The sequence below is a fragment of the Corvus cornix genome, chromosome 1 (genome assembly GCF_000738735.6).
Source record: "Corvus cornix cornix isolate S_Up_H32 chromosome 1, ASM73873v5, whole genome shotgun sequence".
Lineage (NCBI taxonomy): Eukaryota > Metazoa > Chordata > Aves > Passeriformes > Corvidae > Corvus > Corvus cornix.
Window position 1 is genome coordinate 54,885,831 of NC_046332.1, and position 20,840 is coordinate 54,906,670.

General features: G+C 42.3%; 2 protein-coding genes across 3 annotated transcripts; one reads left to right on the plus strand and one right to left on the minus strand.

Moving 5' to 3' along the window:
* The first annotated feature begins 6,636 nt into the window (after positions 1-6,636).
* Positions 6,637-17,266, plus strand: MED4 (mediator complex subunit 4). Of its 2 annotated transcripts, XR_005603934.1 has the most exons (9): positions 6,637-6,745; positions 8,912-8,978; positions 9,330-9,500; positions 10,337-10,394; positions 11,351-11,437; positions 12,166-12,297; positions 14,332-14,504; positions 15,119-15,283; positions 15,773-17,266. XR_005603934.1 is itself a non-coding variant. In XM_039567596.1 (8 exons), the coding sequence occupies exons 3-7, from the start codon at positions 9,375-9,377 to the stop codon at positions 14,502-14,504; spliced, it is 576 nt and encodes a 191-aa protein (XP_039423530.1). In that variant the 5' UTR covers positions 6,637-6,745; positions 8,912-8,978; positions 9,330-9,374; the 3' UTR covers positions 15,284-17,260. The 2 variants fall into 2 exon arrangements, 1 of the variants encoding a protein (XP_039423530.1); XM_039567596.1 differs by lacking the exon at positions 15,119-15,283 and having other exon boundaries at positions 15,284-17,260.
* Positions 17,267-17,973: 707 nt separating this feature from the next.
* NUDT15 (nudix hydrolase 15) lies at positions 17,974-20,683 on the minus strand. The gene is made up of 3 exons (XM_010400443.4): positions 19,867-20,683; positions 19,579-19,769; positions 17,974-19,022 (listed from the first exon to the last, which is right to left on the minus strand). The coding sequence occupies exons 1-3, from the start codon at positions 20,019-20,021 to the stop codon at positions 18,877-18,879; spliced, it is 492 nt and encodes a 163-aa protein (XP_010398745.1). The 5' UTR covers positions 20,022-20,683; the 3' UTR covers positions 17,974-18,876.
* Positions 20,684-20,840: the final 157 nt, after the last annotated feature.

A 20,840-nucleotide genomic window follows, 5' to 3' on the forward strand; every position in this document is an offset into this window, starting at 1 on the left:
GATTACTTTCATCGACTGCCACCTATCTAGCACAAGGTGGCATGGTAAGACTGCATGGCTTTTGATATCTTATGTCAGTACTAAGTTGCAGTCTGAGCTAAAAAGGAGATGAGATATGAGTAAACATGAACTGTAGTTATTATTTTTCCACTGGAGGGGAGTTTGGTGTGAATTTAACAAAGAAATTATCTTAGAAATCAGAATGGTTTGGGTTGCTAGAGACCTTAGAGACCATCTAGTTCCAACCCCCCTGCCATGGGCAGGGACACCTTCCACTGGATCAGGTGGCTCAGGGCCCCACCCAATCTGGCCTTTGAGATATGGTCTCTGATTCTTCATGACAATGCTGTTGCACTAGTGGCTTCATCCTTTTTGGAAACAGATAAGGTGACCCTCTAAAGAGCTCCCTTGGCCACCTGAAAGCATTCACGAGTCACTACTGAAGAATGTCTTCTTAATGGGCTTTCAGTATCTATGCTTGTGGATGATCAAAACTACAGAAACAGCTCTTGACTTGGCCTACCACTAACCCTTGAACAACTCATCTATAGACATAATAGGTCTGCCAGCACTTAAATGACAGCAGAGTTTCTTTCTTCATGATATGTTAATATCCACATAAATGGCAGGGCCCTGAAGTAGAGATCTGTGCAAGGCCTGTTTCACAAAGGACAGAGCACTACTGATTGTATTCTTTCCCAGGCGTAATAGCTATGAACTCTCCCCTCAATTCACATGGAACCATGTGAACTACTGTTAGTAGTTTGTTAGTTTTCAGAATGTCCCATGGGATCCTATTTGGCTGCTGAGTAAAAGTCATTCTGTAATTGCTTTTGGAATAGTGTATCATACTGTTTTCTCAGCTGCCAGTAAAAACTTTCCTCAGTTCTCCCAAGACTTTTCTTTCATAAGGAGTTTTACCTCTGCCCATCTCCAACTGCTAGGAGAGAAACCACTTTTTTCATTTTTGCTCATGTAGGTTTCTAAATAAATCTTCCATTTTATCTTTACCCTAGAACTCAGTCCTCACAACTAATTTAAGCCAGGTACCTCTGCTTCTGGCTGGTGTTCTGCTCTTTCTGAATCTCAGCACAGAAGCTGATGCTGACGTCAGCTGCAGGTATTTGAAAACCTGTCTGGAAGTTGCATTAAGCAGGTGAAAATCTGAGCAGCATCTTGGAGATTAGAAGATGAACTCACCCAGGTAAAAGACAGGTGACCCAGTGTAAATGGGAAGAGATGACAGCTTTATCTTTAGCAGGCAATGGGGCACAATAAAACGTTGAGGGAGATGTGGGAAGAGATTCATTCTAAGTAAATTACCACTCCCATCAGCCTAGCTGGGATTCAGCATGTGGGAGAGCTGGGACTGCAGCTGTCATCATAGCCCTTGGATTTTTTTGGGATGGGAAGTAAACAACTCTAAATTTCAGCCTGGCTTCTACAGAACCTTGTGTGGGTGTCCCAGTAGTTTTTGGTAAACAGGTTACAGCAGGAGCCACCAGGAAAATGAGATATTTTTTTCCAAATAAACAAGTTTAACTTAATGAAGACTCAAAATTACTATGTGTTGGGGGTTACCCCAGGAATCTCATTATCTCTAATTGGATGTTTTATTTCATGAAGTAGTCAGCATTAACTTTTAGCTTGGTGAGGGAAAAATCTCTTATTTAATTGCCCCCAAATTTTCCTTTATTCATGGGAAGACTTGGCAGGAGTGTGAATATCTCTAGTGGCCAAGCTGTCAAACAAGCTTTTCCTTTTCAAAGGACATTCTTTTTTCTCTCTTTCTTTTTTTCCCCCTCCCCTCACTATCCAGGGCCAATTTTGGTTCTCTTTCCCACCCAACACCTCCTACTTCATAGGCAGCACTGGTCCCCACAAGCCCTCCAGCAGACTGAAAGCAAGGACTGCTTTCTGCCTGGGTGACTTCCTGTCTTGAGGGCTCTGTGCCCAAATTTACACCAGCAGAAATCAGTGTAACTCCAGTTTAATATAGCTCAAAGTAGAGCTAATTCTGTGCTGAAACAGTCTGGAATGGCATACCAAACTCTGGTTTTGGCCATATGTACTAGTGTTTCACACTCCTTCCCCCCAAAAAATAAGTTTTGGCTCATAGTATTATCTATTTTTATCTCATCTTTAACCTATTCTAAAATTACATCAGTTAAGCAAAGCAACCTTTTTCATTTCCTTTATCTCATTGGTCTAAAATCACTATCCAACAGACGTGTGCAGGGAAACAGAAATTTCTTTTTAAATAGCAATAAGAAATGGATGATTTATCAGACACATTTCAAAATATTAATGGTGTAAAGACATCTTGATAAATGAGGGATGATTATTCTCATCTTCACAGACCAAAGTACAGCTGTGAAATCCTTCCAAGCAGTGCTCAAGCTGTTTGATTTCTATTTTAGTTGATATTTGACAGAAAGGATTTTATTTTTACTTTATCTAGGGGAAGTGAAAATCAGTATTTGTTTTGTCCTTTTCCCTTCTTGCTCTCCTTGCTTATCCTCCTGCCTTTTTATTTGTAGTCATTGCAATGCTTTATTACACATGGTTCTGAGAGCCTTCTGGAGTTATGTATCTTCTGTAGTCAGTATTTTTCCTAATTTTTTTAAGGTGTGGCAAATCCAACAGTTGCCAACTGAACACTTGATGTCTAGTGCCTGGAATGTATAAATAAGAAGAGAGCTGAAAAGCACTGTAGCTTGGAAAAGCCACAGATTTTAACTGAAACACAGATCTGCTTTGGCCTTCTTAGGTGAGTTTCTCTACAGCTCAGCTTCCAAGTTCTAGAGTGATCCTCTAGGTCATGAGAAGTAAAGTAGGAATACCTGAAGTTAAGAAATCACAATCTTATGTTGGAAGAAAAGGCTTTACACTAGAGGAATTCTAGGTCTGAATTGTACTGAATTATGAATAAGAGAGGGGGAAGACTTCACTTTTCAGCACTAGTCCACAGTCCCATGAAATAAGTTGTAACTAAAGCCACGCTCTGAAGGCATGGTTCCATATGATGAGGTTAGAGTTCACTCTCTAACACAGAAGGAAATGAACACCCTCTCCCAAATTAAATATTCTTCAGTCTGGTTATTGAGTTGAAGTGGCTCGTGGACCATATGGCAAACACCAAGGAGGAGCTAAGGGCGGGTGAAAATCTGCAGTTGGGACATGAGAAGTCAGCAACATCTCAGCTTCTTGGTGAACTATTAGATCAGATCAGCTGTTCCTAGACCTGTCTAGAGGAATCAGTTTGCTCTGCAGATCATCACTTCAAGGCCCATTCTGGAAGAGAAAAGACTCCACTGAACAAGGTAAAATAAGCTATTTTTGCTTGTGCTAGCAGGTTCTTAACAATACATTCAGTATGCCATCGAATAGACAATCTGAAATGAAAGAGCTCTGAAATGTCTAATAAATTCACTGTGCAAAGATCCATGTATGGCACACAAACTAAAATGTTCTCAGACTACTGGAAAAAATTGGGAACAATGCTTAGTTATTCAGGAGGGGCATGATCTTTAAAGAAGCAGATCTGGCTGAAAACCAACACAACTATGAAAAAAGTTTACCCAGGGGAAAGAAGGCCGAGAGCACTGAAGAACTGAGGGAACAGAGGAACCAACACTGGGGGAACAGAGGCTCTGTTGTTTTTATAGGCAAATATTTCAGAAGTCTATTCAGCAAATTATTCACTTGGTCTTAAAGCAATCATCCCATGGGGCAAGTTTGGGGCACAAGCCCATTTCACCCAGCCTTTCCCTTTGTCCTGCAGGAGATGATCCCTCTGACATGGTCTGAATGACTTTCTGTGTCTTGGCACAGGCAGGCATTCCCTAGTACCTCTGGTCTCACCCTGTCCTCCCACACAGAGGCACGAGCACAATTAAGTCTCTGCCTGTTCCACTGCACTCCCCAGCCATGACTGCATCGCCAGGGCAAGAAGGAAAGGACTGGGCAGCAGAAAGCAGACAGTTGTCTATGTCGCCTGGAAGAGGGACAGAAATTTGAGAAGTGGGGAGAGAAGGGTGGCTGCTCCAGTGAAATATGGGTGGTATTGGCCCTTTGGGAGTAGTACTGCTGTCAGGAGAAAGGGAGGGAACAAGCTCCTGGGCACAAGGAGAACGAAAGATCAGCCTACAGAAATCTCCTACAACTGATATTAATACCTGTCAACTTTGGGTGTCCTGTTAAGGCTGCGAGCTTTTAGCTCTAGCGAAACCAGCATTATTGCTCTGAAATATATCAGAAGTACTTCAGGTCTAAATAATTCAGATGTCAAAATGAGTATGAGGAAGAAAATGATTTAGCAGAAGGACTGCTTTGTTTTTGAAGTTGCTATTTCTTTCTGTTTATGTACCCATACAGACACTAACAAATCAGTGAACTGGATGCACAACCAGACAGCATCACTGATTACATCTTTCCCCGAACAAAAGCAAGGAAATAGAGGAGGAAAAAAAGCGCAAGCAAAACTTATTTAAAAGGCAGACCTATTTGATGAGATTTTATCTGGTATGCAGTTTAAACAGAATTCCCAAACTATTTACAATCAGAATGTTGAGAGTTGTTGGGCATTGCAAATGAATTTTAAATAACTCCTGTTGGCAAAGTTTTTTTCTCAGAGTTGCCAAATCTCATTGCTTTATCACAAATCTCATAATGTTGAATTGCTTATTTAAATCACAGTTCAAAGAATCAGTGACTAATGAGTTTCTTGCTTTTTTTTCTTTTTTAAAAAAATGTAAATTTCTCAGGAACATACTCATTGCAGAAGGTAACAGATAATCAGAGTAAATACCAGAGCAGTCAGGGATGTTATTGCTCATCTAGGCCTTTCTCTAATCAGGGGAGAAAAAAATCGCTGTTTACTGACAGCTGCCTGATGACAGCAGAAGGATATGGGGTCTGGGGCTCCCTGTGGTTCTGTGGCAGTGCTTGCCCCGGTTAATAAACCCCGGCCCCAGACTAGCTCTCACTCTGTACTCCCTCATCTTCCCTCCACCCTGGCCTCTCGGGGTCTTTCCACATAACTGAAACTTTCATGAATATAAAAAACTTCCACTGGCTTCACTGCGACCCCACCCAGAATGAGAGGCCCATTTCACCAGCCCATATGGAGCACCATTAAAAAACCCCCACAACACAACAGTACTTTTAAATTATAACTCAACTACTGCCAGGGTTGGCGTCAGGATTTGTGCCTGTTATCTGCCCCGGCCATTGTGTGTAGAGGTCTGTGATGGATACCAAGCTGCCTTCAGCCTTCACAGACACACAGGTCTGCATGGCCAGTGTCAGGAGGTCAATGTTGCCTCTAGGCATGTATGGGACAGCCAGCCCAGGCAAAAGCCTTGTCTTGGTCCAATTTAAAGCTCAGGTTTTTGTTATGTTTTCAGTATCAGGCATTTAACCTTCTTTGGTTGTCAGTAAAACACCATATATAAATGTCTAAAGCGGAGGTTGTCAGAGGATGGAACCAGGCACGTCTCAGTGGTGTCAAGCAATAGGACGAGAGACAACAGGCAGAAACTGATACACAGGAAGCTCCACCTGAACGTAAGGAAGAACTTCTTTACTGTGTGGGTGACCATGCACTAGAACAGATTGCCTAGAGAGGTTGTGGAGTCTCCCTCACTGGAGATATCAAGAACCCTCTGGATGCAATCCTGTGCAATGTGCTCTAGGAAAACCATGCTTGAGCAGGGAGGTTGGACCAAATGACCCTCTGTGGTCCCAACCTGACCATTTCTCTGATTCTGTGATTTCATCCTCCATCTAATCAAAGGCACCTGAAGGATTTTTGGACACCATGACTCTCAAAAAATTGAGTTAAGCCCCCGAAGATGTAATTCAGTTGCACACACTACCTGCAGCCAGTTTTCTGTGTCTTTAGCATACATCAGTATCATCTGGAGGCTCTTTGTGGAGACCCGGGGACTGGAAATGCATTCCAGCTGGAATGGTTGTTTCCAGGTGGGAGTTGGCCTCTTCTCCCCGGTAACTAACAATAGGAGGATGAGGGGTCAGAGTCTTCAGCTGCACTAGGCAAGATTTAAGTTGGACATCAGGAAGACTTTCTTCCCAGAAGGGGTGATTAAACATTGGAATGGGCTGCCCAGGGAGGTGGTGGAGTCACCGTCCCTGGAGGTGCTTAAGGAAAGACTGGACGTGGCACTTAGTGCCGTGGTCCAGTTCACATGGTGCTGTTCAGACTCGATAATCTCAGAGATCTTTTCCAACCTAAATGATTCTGTGATTCAAAAAGAGCGACAAGCGCAGCTCCTCGTGCAGCGACCCGGTTGCAAGACAGGGCGCTGACAGGCGCGCCTCTGGCCTCGACGAGGCAGACGTGACCTCCTTCCCCCTCACACCCACAGGCCCCGGGGACGAGCCCCGCCCAGCCGCCGCTGCTCTCCCGCCCCCGAACGGCTCCCGAAAGCCGCCGGGAGGGGATCCGCCCTCCGCCCGCCTCCCGCGCATGCGCACGCGGCCGAGCGCCGCTGCTCGTCCCTCGGCCGCCAGGGGCGCTGCCGCGCGCCTGCCCGCGCCTCCCGAGGGGCGGTTCCCGCTCGGGTCCGCGCCCGGATGGCGATGGCGGCGGCGGCGGCAGGGGCAGGGGCAGGGGCAGGGGCAGGGGCAGGGGCAGGGGCAACGGCGGGCGGGGAGGCGGGGAGAGGAGCAGCACCCGGGAGCGGCTCCTGGCGGCGCTGGAGGATCTCGAGCTCTTGGCCAGGTACCGCGCTCGGCCTCCCGTCGGCCCCGGGTGGCGGCGGAGCACTGGGGGCGGGGTGAGGGCTCCCGGCGCGGTGCGTGCGCGGAGCCTCCGGCGGGGGCGGCGGGAGGAGCGGGAGTCCCTGAGGTTGGGATGGGAGGGGCCGGCCCGACTGGACCGCGGAGTTCACGTTTTTACACGAGCCCGGCTCGGGTTCTTGTTTTCCTGCTCTCCCGCCGTCCTCAGGCCGGCTCCTGCTGGAGAGGGGCTGGTGCTGCGCCGGGGGCTCGGCCCGGCCCTGCGCGCTGCTGTCCGGCGCTCATCCCGGTGGGAAAGCATCGGTCGTGCTTCGCCTCCCATTTTCAGAGAGAAGGAGCGCTTCCTTTTTCTCCCACTTGCCTTTCTCCTTTGGTTGACACCTGCGTTTCCCGTAGAGTGCACACTCACGCGCCGATCTTAGGCATTTTATTAGTCACTAAAAATTATGCTTAAGTCAGAAATACGTAGATGGTGTTGCATGACATAAGCTGTCCTGGTCATTGCCTGTATTAGTGCTATATTCACTCCAAGTAGGCTGCAGAGCTCGTCTTCAGAGTCACAGAAGTGCTCAGATACTTAGTCCATGGTCTTGAGTCCAGACTGGTTATCTCCATGCAAGTTGTCAACCATGTTGACAACTACACTGCACAGCTGGCAGTGAAGTTCAGCTAGTTCCTAATTATTTTCCACACCTCAGGGAGAGCAGGAGCTTAGGAAAGCATTTTCAGAGGGAATAACCTGTGCTGTCCCTGTGGCTTGCTCCCTCAATGATTACCAAGAGTAGGACAAGGTATTGGTGAGTTGCTCTTGTTGTGTCTGGTTAAGCTTTATCCTCAGTCACAGATTTTATTGTGACGTAAGGGTTGCTGGAGAACATGCGTTTATGGAAAAATGAAAACAAACTTGTTCTTTATCTAAATTACTATTTTTTTCAGCATTTAGTGAATCTTCCTGTTGATCAGCAAAGTGTTGCAGCACCCTGGAGCTAGGCCTTTCTTGGTCACGATACTGGTTTGGTGGTGGAGACAAAAATTAAGCAACATGTCTAATCTGTAGCCTTTCTATAGTTTTGAATCTACATTGTGCATAACACAGGGTAGAATTACAGCCCTCCATGACATCACCCTTGATGGTGGTAGCTGACCTACTTAAAACAGATTTTATTTGCTACTGCTCAGTGTTGGTCAGGTAGAATAAAGCTTTAGCGACAGTGACAAGTTTCTTCCTTCTCTACTTGTTTAAAATCATAGTAGTGTTCAGGAGTGACCGAGAGACTTAGACCAAGATTAGAGCTTTACTGGGGGTTTTTTTGACATTTTGAAAAATATCTGTTTTTATTGTGAGGTTCTGGCCCCACTGCTGTATTACTCACACTGAGCTGCTTACATTGGACCAAGCAATGAATCAGTACTTCCAAGGACAGTGTTTCCAGATAGGCAGTTACTCATGCATAGGGTTGATCTGCCATTCATAGCTTTAGAAGCCACATAACTTTGCTGAATTTACAGAAAATGCCTTTTTGCATCATGGTACCCAGAGGTTTTTGCTGGTTTTTCAGAACAGAGGCAGAGTATCTGGGTATCTGGAAGGATGATCAAGAGGTCTGTTTGAGGAGCACTTCTAGCCTAGCACCAGAATACTATCAGGTTTTTTAAATATTTTTGTGTACTTGATGCACAGCTAATACGCCATTGTGGAAATACTTGTTGTAAAAGTAGTTTCATGACAGGCTCTGGAGATATTTGAAAGTGTAGACTTAATTGCTCTAAACTAAGTATACTGGGAAAAAACGGAGAAAAAGAAGTAAAACAGTGAAGACCCTCTTACAACGAACAAAGGTAGTAGAAGAAGGGTATGAATGCACTTCATTATGCTGTTTCTTCTCTCAGCTTCTGCTTATGTCTTTTATGGTTTAACAGGCACTTAGAACATTTCTTGAGTTCAAATACATGAGTGCTTCATGAGCTCAAATAACAAAGAAAATAATGTGCTTTATTGGTTGAAAAATCCCTGCCCACAGTGTATTATATAATACAAAACACTCAGGTCCCTGAATAGTTTTGTAACGATACCAGTAGTCTGGTAAATTTGGGATGACTTCATGCGATAATGCCCTAGAAAAGAGTGCAAACGGAGTTCTCCTTTCAGGGAACTAATTGAAATTTTGGCAATTTCAAGAAACCAAAAGCTTCCACAACCAGGAGAGGAGAGCCAGGTAAGCTGACTTTCTGAACTGTGTTTCTTTGGGTAAGCATAATGCTTTACTTCTAACTTTTTTTCTGTTCTTTTGTTTGTTATTTCTTTCTCCCTTTGTCCTTGCCTATACGCAAGCTAATGGTCATGATGGGGCTTTGGCCCTGCTACAAAGGCATTCTTGGTTCTCCTGTTGTTTGTTCACTTTTTGTATGCTTCATAGGCTGTTTCTGCAAACAGGAAGAAGTTTTGTTTCGTTTTTCATTCAAACAAAAATAGTCCTATGGATGCCATTTGCTCTTCTTTGTAGCACGACTGAGGGTGTGTTGTTACTCTAGCCAAATTAAAAGTTCTGCAAAACTCTTGTTAATAGATCCTGGAACTGCTGATTCAGAGAGATGGAGAGTTTCAAGAGCTAATGAAGTTGGCAGTTGATCAGGGAAAAATCCATCATGAAATGCAGCTTTTAGAAAAGGTAGTAGAAAAGCGGGATAATGATATACAGCAGCTGCAGAAACAGCTAAAAGAAGCAGAGCACATACTGGTAAGTTCATAATGATGTGTTTGCTTTTGAGCATCTACTTGTAGAAAAGGTGGTTCTGGGCAAAATGGTGTTGTGTTAGTTTGAGAAGATTTAAATATTTAAAACTTCATAAGAGCTTAGTCGTTTGGGTTTTTTCTCAGTAGTCAAACACTGTTTAGTTATCGTGGTATTAAGGTTTTTTTATAATGCTAATTTTCTGCTAAACCTACTTTATTTCTGTGTATTTTGAAAATGTTAATGGAATAGTTTCTCTCTTAAAATGTAATTAAATGGAAGGATTTATTCAGAGGGCTGACTTTATGTAGATGTTTATAAATTAGAGATGCATCGAAGGTTTGGTTTACTTTTTGTGTTGCAATTATTAAAGGATCAGGGGCATGGATCATTGATAGAATTATGGGATCAATAAAAGAACTGTAGCAATAGGCCTGTAAGCAAAAGGCCTGTGTGTGAGAAAAACTCTCCATGAGAAAATTCTTGTGTGAAGAAAAAACAGGGCTGGGAACAAAGAGGGAGTTTGAAGATTTGCAGCTGTTCAGATAAGACCCAGAGAAGGGGAGGCTGAACTCTGAATTCTTTTAATCATAACATAACTGTAGAAGCTTGCCAATGTAAGTCCAATTAGGTAGAAGTAGAAATGTGCTTTGATAAGTTTTAAGCCACTTAGGAGTTAACAAGCTGGTATACTATCTAAGTGCCTTTGGATTGCTAATAAATGGAGTTTTGCTCTTACCAACCACATTGGTTTTGGACTGCAATTTTCTCCCCCCGCCGGAGCCGGGCCTTTCTTCTTTTTACAATTCCAACATTTGTGGGTTTTTATTTTTTACAACTAGGCAACAGCTGTTTATCAAGCAAAGGAAAAATTGAAATCAATTGAAAAAGCAAGAAAAGGTGAGTATCCATGCTTGTACATACTACATAAATGCAGTTCTAAGGAAAGTTGTTAGTGAGCTCCAGTTGGGCCTTTTTTTTGTTAATTCTGCTATCACAGATTTCAGATGCTTCATGTGTACACAAATTTCCATTTCATTATGAAACTATAACCATTTCCTCAGAATAAAGGCAGGATTTTTTTTTTTTTTTTTGTGGCAAACATATCTTAATGTGAAAGTGTCTCAGCAGTCTTCTTGGACTGATAATAGTATTTCTGATTACCTAAGTGCCTTACCAAATTGCCTCAGGAGGTTTATTAAGGAAAGGAAGAGAATGTTTGTGTGTCCATGCCCTGTATTCGAAAGACTGACTAGCTTGTGATACTAGATTGTAATTGTAGCAATTCCTGCTGTTCTGTGGCACTTACCAAGCTAAACGACCTTTTTTTTTTTTTTTTTTTTTGAGGGGGGGAGGCATCTTCTTTGGGTTTTTTTTTTACAATGTCTTTTATCATTTTGTTATGCCTCTTTCATCTAGAAAATCAAGCAATTTCATAAAGTTTCTATTAATATAGTACAGGCACATATTTGGAAGGACTCCTCTGGGTGCAATCTATAATTACTAAACAAACAAAAACCCCTTCTTTCCTGCAGAAAATTCTATAATAAAGCAGGAGCTGAAGTTTTAGGAATTGTGCTTGTCAAATACACGTGTTCAAGAGATTGTGTTTTTCATGAGGTTGGAGAACCATTGACATTGAAGGTGTTTTGCACTCGTGTCTGTAAAATCAGTTCACTGCAAAGCTCATCTTTGCATAGCCTGAGAATCTTCTAAACAGTTACTGGATTTCAACCAGGCTCTTAATGTTTGGCAAAATCACATTCCCAGTCTTTTAGATATTGGTGTCCAATATTCTGAAATAATGATGCAATCTCTTGAGAATGCAGTAACTGGTTTTTTTTCCTTTCTTCCAGGTGCCATTTCCTCTGAAGAAATAATTAAATATGCCCATAGGATCAGTGCTAGCAATGCTGTTTGTGCCCCTCTGACATGGGTACCAGGTAACTATTGTGTTTATGGCACTAGATTTCTTTTTTGTTTACTAGAGTAACATTGTTTTCAGCTGTTAACATCTAATATTTCAACAAAAATGGGTATCCAAAGTCCAGTGGACTTCACACACATCTCCAAAAGGTTATGAAACTGTCTGCTTTCATTAACAGACTGGCCTCCTCTGCTCTCCTTTGTTTGCTTTTTTCCCCGAGTGTTCCCCCTGATTATAAGTCAAAGCCAAGCATGCTAAAGGCTTTTCTATGTGTTTGGTTGTGTTTCCTCTTGCCCCTGACAATATTCTTTCAGAGAATGTTAGTAAACAGTGGAGTCAGAAGCAGAACTTTTATCATGACGTGTTTCAATTTGGGCTACTACCCTCTTTGTCCAAAATGAAAATGTGTTTGATCCAATTCCTGTTCTTGCTGTTTAGCCATGAAGTAGCAGGGAGAGCAAAGATATATTTTAAACATGATGGGGTTTTTTGGTTTTAGTTGCTTTGGGTTGTTTGGTTTTTTTTTTTAATATGCTGCTTCTGACAAGTTTGAGTGAACAAAGAAAGTCTAAGTGAAAGACAGACTTGGATTTTAATAAAACAGATGTGATGCTTGTTGCTTATCTAAGCAACCAGAGTATGGAGTTTTTTAGTCATTAAAGTAGGCACTGAAGCTAAAACTACTGTCTGCAAGACAGTTGTTAAATATTTCAAAGCATTCTTTTTCTCCTTTTTTTCTTAAAGGAGACCCACGTAGGCCATATCCTACAGACCTGGAAATGAGAAGTGGTCTCTTGGGTCAGATGAACAACCCATCCACCAATGGAGTTAATGGACACTTACCAGGAGATGCACTTGCAGCAGGCAGACTGCCAGGTAAGTGAAACTCAGTTTTGTTTTGTTTTTCTTTATTCCTTATAGAGTCACAGCAATTATACATTTCCCTTAGCAAAGGCAAATCAGAGATAAAGCAGTGAAAATTATGGTTAATGTTGTTCCCTAGCATTGAAGACCTAGTAAAAAGAGTTAATTAGAAACTTCATAATTTTTTTTTCATGCTAAACTGTGGACACTGCAACTAAGTCAATATAAACAAAACTCAGTTACCTTCACATATTTTAAATGAACAAACTAAGTGATTTCCAGTCATATTAGAAAGAAGCACTTTCAGAGCAACTTTTACTTAATGGTGATGACAAAGCATGGAATTGTGAAAGCTGTATTTGGAAGAAAGGCAGTTTATTGTCATCCCCTACCTTTCTTTGAGTCTATGCTTAGAAGTTCTGGATTTAAAAGACATGGCAAGGGACAACTGCTGAGATAGTACATTAAGTGTAGGAATCAAGTTTTAATCCCTTAATTGCTTAGTGAAATGGGCACTTCCACTGACTTCTGTGGGATTCATTCCTTCATGGTAAAATTGAATTTAGCTGTAAATTACAGTAATCGAATCAAGAGTTCAGTTCCTCTGTACCTGTGCAGCATTAATCTACCATGGTTAGACTAAATGGTGGAAAAATTCTTAGTTTGGCTTCATAGGAGATCTGTAACAGTTCTTACATATCTGTTAGGCCACTATCAGGCATTATGGAAGGCTTGTTTTCAAGTATGATGCTGAATTTGTTAAAAAACCCCTGTTGCGACTCCATTGGAGAAATAGTAAATTTGGATTTTGCGTTTCCGATCATCTGTCGAATCCTATTGTCACTCTTAGGAAGTGACTTGAAATTCTGCATCATCTCACTTTGTAAACCTCTGGCCTCAGGTAAAATGGGTCAGTGAGCTGAATGGGAGTAGGACCCTGACATCTGTCCATAGCAACCCACCAGGGAAATGCTGAGGAATGGCCCACGTTACCTTTTCTGTTCTTTTGAACTATGGTCAGAGGAGATGTTAAGGGTGTGACTTCCTAATGGAGTTTGAGCATTTATTTATGTAAGTTTTGGTAGAGCCCATTCTGGCTGGCTCCTCTGCCTTAGAGGATGCAGACTTGATCTGTTTGAGTGCTGTCTCTGTAAGAACAGAAAGGAATTTTCAGGAATTTTAGGAATTTTCCTTGAGAAGCTGGAAGATGTGGGATTTAAACTCCTCCAGTTAAGTTCTTAATTGGGTCTTGGGCTCCTCTGTCAGGTTAAACCCTCATATAACTTAGACTGTCAAGGTAAGAGGGAAACATTGATTTACAAGAAAGTTGAGGCTGCCCCAGCATTTTGTGTAGGGATGCTGAATCTGATGCTGAATCTGTTGGTGTGTGGAGGCATGTCCTGAGAATGCTAATTACAGGATCTAGTCCTTTTGGAGACTCCTGCAGAGATGTCCATTTACTGAGTCCTTAGTGAATGTGCAAGCCAGTTGCTGGGCTGCCTGGTAGCCTCCAAACTTTGGGGCTGCTTAGCACACACATTCATCCTGGTTTAACAGCAGACTGGTTCTAGCATTGAAGCATGGCCACATGCTGTAAAACACTGGCTTCCCTTCTCAGCTCGTTCAAATGAAGGCATATTTGGATAAAGAGTTTTTCTCTGAATTTTTATAGTCTGCCTGAATTTTTTTTCTTACATTTTTATCTATTTTTGCATACTGACAGACAGTGATAATTTTCATTACTCCCTGTAGTTGTGCATGCTAAGTCAGTTCAAACTGTGCTTTGAAGGTGAAAAGCTCTGTATATGAGTTATTAAGAGCCCCCTACATAAATGGGCCTCTCTGGCAGAGTAGACTTCTATAGTTACAGAATTGCTCTATCATGAGATGTTTTTGAGCTGTTACTGGAGGGTTTAATCTGTCCAAAATTCAGAAAATATTTTAATATTTGTTTTGATTTTAAATTGAAGTTCTGGTTGATCTGTCTTATTAAATTTGTCAACATACAAAACTGATAGTTGCTTGATTATGCCACTTTTTTCCCAGATGTGCTTGCTCCTCAGTATCCTTGGCAGTCAAGTGATATGTCAATGAACATGCTACCTCCTAATCATAGTAATGATTTCATGTTGGAGCCTCCAGGACACAATAAAGAGAATGAAGATGATGTAGAAGTTATGTCAACAGACTCCTCAAGCAGCAGCAGTGACTCAGACTAGGTACGAGAGGGACAGTATCCCTAGTAGACCTTTCCTGTGGTGAAGGTAGGTTAGATGCTGTTTGTCACAAACTGCAATATCCTTTTGTTATACCAGCAGCCCTGTGTAGGGAGAAGATAACAGCTGGCTCAGAAATAGGGTGACTAATTTAAAACCATGGACTATAGACTTGTTTTTTTCCCATTACATGTTCAAGTGAAATGACTGGGAGCTGTCTGCTGGGGGAGAGATGTCAGATTTTCAGTGATTGTGTAAATGTATGTTTGCAAGAGATGTGTAAATATATATTTATATATGTATTTACTATACATTAGATGACATAAGTTCCTGGGAAAAAAGGTGTAAGGGGAATCCCCTTGTATGTTTGTTAGTAACTTTACTCTTTTGATGATAGCCTTTTCTATGCTACAGAAATGAGACATGAAGTTTGTAATTTTAGTATCTTTTTTTGTTACTGCCTAAATCCATGTTCTTGATCATCTTTGTATCAAGAACAAAAATATGGCAATAAGGTGTAATAGAAGAGTTTGTAATTATTGTAATATATAATGAATAATTTGTCATAAATAAACTCAGCTTTGATCTAACTTCAGTTTTCCACACTTGAATCTTAGATGAGTTGCCATGTAACTTCAATACTCGGCACATTTTATCCCAGTATGTGGTTGAATTCTGATTTTCAGAAGTTTGTACTCCATTTTCCCCTTTGCAAAATGCCAGTCAGCATTAGAAGCAGCTGAGGAGGAATCAGAAGTGGAAAGCCTGTCCTTCCTTTTCAGGTGAGCCCTTCCAGGTACACACAAAGCTGGGCAGACCCTGAGGCAGCAAGTGCCCACCCACGAGGCTGCACCAATACTTGGTTAAGCGTCCTGGGACTCTGGAGGTGACATGCTTTGGGGCATGCTGCAGGTTTAGCTCCTTTCAGATCAAAGTGCTCAAGGATTTTTTTTGTTCTTGTCATCTATAAGTTTTTCAGTTCTTTGAACCTGCTAATTTGTTTACTTTGTAAACAGATCAAGTTTACCTCGGCAGTTGCATTTCCTGCATCAGCTGCAATGTTATTTTGTCTTTCCAAAGGCACTTTCCTTGGCTTTCCTGTCCTTGTTCTGTTTTGCTTAAGGAGTCATTTTATGACAGCTGCTTTTCTCTTAAGTAACCCTCTGATAAAATTACATGACTCATGTGAACTGTTGCTCCTGGCAGTTACTGTCCTGCAGCAAGGTTTCCTGCAGCACAGATCACAATTCTCTTCACTTTCCATTTTGTAGATTCCTCACAGGAGGTATCTGATGAATCAGGTAATTCCTCCTTCGCTCAAGTAGTCTTCCAGATGTTGCTGCCAGTAATGCTGCCAGCTGTGACCAACATGGATACAAATCCCATAAGGATGTAGAAAGGAGGAAGACTTCAGTCAGGTTCAATCACGTAATAGGGGGGCAGTGGTTTTTGTTTTCAGAGAAATTGGTTTTGTCTCAGCTGTACTTTTTAGAAGTGTTTTCAGAGTTATTAAACTGTCACCTCTTTCACAGTCTAAAGTTATTAATATATATACATACTGTAACCTTTATTCAGTATCGTGTTTTCCTCTTGGATGCTTACCTCCAGTGTCTTTGCTCTTTAATTCACATTAATCCCTAATACATGTGCCCTGTCTCAGTCATCCTAGTTAACCTTGCCTACTCCTTTTCTTGGTCACATTAGTTTTTGTCTTAAAACATGTGTGATCAGAATCATACACAATATTGCAAAATGGAGTTTCTTAATGCTTTGTATAATGGGATTGGTATTTTCTTTCTAAATGCCCCTCTCTTAACACATCCCACAGATACAGTTCACTGGTTTCTTTTATCTTCTAACTTACAAGGACATTTTTGAAACAAAATACAAAAATAGATAATTAATACTCCTGGGAAGTGTAGTGTTACAGGCTACCCAAAACTCTTCTATGGCTGTATCATGTAATTCACCAACTGAAATATTGTGGAGGTGGGTGATTGTTTCCAGGCAATAAGATGGAACTGAAGCAATGACCACTTCTTTTTCTGGGTTGTTACTCTATTAAAGGATTAAATGGGACCAACCAACATCTAAAAAATCGGTAAGATAACAGCTCTGCCCACTGTTCACTTAGCATAAAATCAAACTCTGGGTATTAGATGCATCCTAATCAGTTTCCTTGCATCAGTGCTCCAAACTATGAACAGTTCAGGAGTATATTTCTCAATGCTGGCTAACTATAATGCCATTTTAGGTGAATTCTGTCAGTTACAAGCAGTTTAGTGAACCATGAAATGGTAACTGAGTGTTCTGTTACTCAGTGGTGTAGATATGTACATAATAGATTTTCCTATTTAGCAAAAGTACCAAAAGTCAAAGTAAAGACTTAGTTGAAAGGACTGAGTCTTGGCAGCTAAAATCGGCTGTGAACCAAATTTTCTGGAGGGGTGGGAAATATAAATGTTTGGTACATACAAACAAAGTTATTTAAGTTGGGGATTGCTGACAGCTGGTTGCAGTAATGCACTGTAGTCATTTACTCAGTCCACTTAAAAAGGATAGAGAAATGCTCACATATGGAGATACTGTTTGTGTCCTCATTTCAGTGTCTACTTGTGTATTTATAAGATACAGAATGAATATAACCATTAACAAAACATGCTAAGAAAGTATTTATTGCATGACAAACCATTTTGCAGTGGCTCCTGTTTTCTCATCAGAAGCTAGATGCCTTCTAAAATTAAAAATTGTACTAAATATTTTAATTTTTTTTTCTTCATTATTCTTTGTGACAGATGGGCAGGACATCTGTCAACTGTTCCTACAGCTTCTTTGTTGACAGCTGAATGGAATAATTTTTTAGTGTACATAAGGTTGCTTTCAGGAAGCTAATCTCCACTTTTGAATAGAAAAATAAGCTTTTTACAAAGGTACAGTAGCAAAGGACTTTTCAGTGATATTTCCCATTTCAAAACTGCCGTGTAACATCTTTCCTCACTTCAGAGAATGGGTACCTGTCCTAAGGGAAGTTGCATGTAATTAATACTTCAAACTCTAACAGGACTGCCATGGGCAGTAGCATCCTGACGCCTCATCACTGTCTGCTTCTCAGCAAGAAGAGCCATCTCTGTTTAAAAAAATGGGTGTACAAAGTAAGGAAGAGCTTTAAACCCCTCAAGATGATTTCTCTTAAGAACTGAGAAATCAATTCATAATTTCAGGCAATTTTAATCTCTCAGTATTGTGCCTGTGTTTTGTTCAAAAGAAATTAAAGGTATCTTACAACATTTTTGTACAATGAGTATATCTAAAGGAAATAGACAAGAGCTGTGCTTTAAAAGAACCCTGGCAAGAAAAAAATGAGCGAATTAGGGATTTCTTTAAAAGTTATATCCTAAAATTAATTGCTGGTATCTTAGTGACTTACAGTTAGAAAATAATCAAGATTGGTTACAGATTCTAGAAAAAAATATGAACTCCTTGGTTTTGTATGTATTGTTGGGTACTGTAGTTTCATCCACTAACAACTCAGTCATTTAATCAATCAAAATTTACAATTTTACCAAATCTCAGTAGCCATACAGAATGACACCCATCTGTGCTGTTTAATACTGACAACTCTTTAGCCACAAAGTATGACTTTGCCGTGGAGCTACATCTAAAAATGAGATTTGTGTCAGCCTAGTAGAGTAGGCACCTCTCCATTTTAAGAGCTCAATAACATAAATTCAGATCAACTGCAGAGATCTGAGACATTTCTGCAGATAAATGCAATGTAACTGAGGCTCTAAACAGAATTCTCTTGTGAAAGCAAGTGGCAAGAAGGGTCAGGGAATTTTCATTCCCTGCAATAAGTCACGACAATTTTTTCACATTTATAATACTCCTTTGATTTTCAAGTATATACTGCTGTCTGCAGGAGAAAAAGACACTGTCTATTAAATGTAACTTTTGTTCATGGCAGTAGCTTCATAACTGAAGCTAAGAGACAAAGCTAAGTTTTAAAATCGGTCCAATAATTACAGGAAAGCAGGTTTAAACAAGTAAGTTTTCTTGCTGCAACTGCTTCCAAGTGAGTAAGCTTCCCTGGCTAGTTCTGACTTCCAAATGGCTGTTCATCAATATAAAGATTAACTAGATAAAACACTGAGTTTTCTGTAAAAGCAAGCATTAATTGTTAACTAGACGTGGAAGTGGATCTGAAATGAGACAACCGTCATTGGAAATATGGTAAAAGCACTGAAACATTTCGTATTTTCTTCTTTGGTAAAGGTAATATTTTCACATGGGCAGGGTGAGCACTTTAAATCTTTTTTTCTTCTACACCAAAAAAAGCAGGTCTGTCCTTTAGTTTTTTATAACATACAATTTGTTTTTACTCTAATTGGTGACTTCCTGTGTACCCCTTTAGATGATCCAGCTCTTCAGTAAAGGGATTGTAACCTTGCTCTCTTAAACAGCGTAAGGCCCAGAACAGTTGATCTGCTGGAGGAAATTCATCCCATTTGACCCATTCCCAGCCTGTAGGGGGTAAAAAAAAGAAAAAAAAAGAAGGAAGAAAAATCAGAGTATAGAGTTGAGACAGGACCCAAGGAAACAGCATGAAGTTGTGTCAGGGGAGGTTTAGGCTGCACGTTAGCAAAAGGCTTTTCACCCAGAGGGTGGTGGGGCACTGGAACAGGCTCCACAGTGCAGCCTGACAGAGCTCAAGGAGTTTTTCGACAATCTTCTCAGGCACAAGGTGGGATTGGTGGGGTTGTCCTGTGCAGGGCCAGGAATGGGATTAAGATGATGCTTGGGTGTCCCTTCCAACTCGGGATATTCTGTGTTTCTGTGATACAACAATTCTTCCTCTGCAAGTCTGGATGGATCATGCAGAAACTACCAATACAAAGACAAGTTCTCTGTTACATCCAGAGTCCTTTTGCCTGAGCAGCTTTTCTGTTTCCCAGAGAAGCTGCGGATGCCCCATCCCTGGAAGTGTTCAAGGCCAGGCTGGATGGAGCTCTGAGCCACCTGATCTCGTGGGAGGTGCCCCTGCCCGTGGCAGGGGGCTTGGAACTAGATGATTACTCACCCTCGTTCTTGTCGGGCTCCTGGTTGCGCGGCTCGGCGCCCGGCTCGGCCTCGCCCTTCATGAGCACGGTGACATAGTGGTAGCGCTGGGACGCGCACACCGCGTTCACGGCCGACGCGAACCGCACGTGGCGCAGCGGCAGCGCCGCCTCCTCCAGCGTCTCCCGCGCCGCGCACTCCGCCAGGCTCTCCCTGCGGGCGGGCAAGGGAAGGGAAGGCCCGGCCCGGCACGGCACGGCGCCTCAGGACACGGAAGGGCAGGGCGGGAGGGAGAGCGCGGGGCTCCTACCCGAACTCCAGGTGGCCTCCGGGGAGCTGGTAGGTGCCGGCGCCCAGCGCGCCTTTCCGCTTGCCCAGGAGGACACAGTTGGGGTGCGCGGCGCTGGTGACCACCACCCCCACGCCGATCCCGGGCCGCCGGGGCTGCGCCGCCTCCTCGCCCATGGCAGCCCCGGGCGCTCGGCGAGGCTCCGTCCCGCCGCGGGCGGGCGGGGGCGGATCCGCCAATCAGGGTTTGGGAGCCCGGGTTTTGGGAGGCCCTTGCCCGGGGGCGTGTCAGGAGCGCGCAAGATGCGCGTGGCGGTGACGTCGCTGGTGTGGAAGGTGGCGAGGTTCCAAGGCAGGCTGGAGAGGGAGAGGTGCTCTGTCCTGCTGCTCGCCTGGGGTTCCTTGCCTTTGAGTGCGCAGGGACTCGTGAGGTCATACGGAATAGAAAAAGCGTTTGTGCAAATGAGGGGCAGCTGAAAACAAGTAAGATACGACTCGGTTTTTAAAGGTCAGGGAGCCACACGGTCTCTGACTGCAGATTTGTTCAAAATTTAAAAAGTGGCCCTTCTTTGATTAGCCCACAGTTTCTGGTCTGTGAAGAGTCTGACTCTGAAGTGTCACGTTTGCATTCTTTTAAAAGGAAGCTACAAACTTAGCTGAGTAGAGCTCCAGAGGCAGAATAACAGTTCCTGACTGATAAAGAAGAAATAAAACTTTCTGCTAGCAAATATTTACCCTCATTTTCGCATTTTTGTAAATTACAGAGATATGTAGAATACAAGATACAAGCTTTCATTTTCTTTATCAACAACTATAAAATTTGTCAGATCTTCCCCTTCTTCAGCCTACTGATCACAACAAAGAAGTTTTTATTTCCAGACCTTTCAAAATGTTTGGGGTTTTTTGGTAAGGTTTTAAAATAACTATGTATAGATGTTTTTATTTACATATGAAGGTCACAGGGCCAAACTGGCTGAAGCTTAATCACATTTTCTG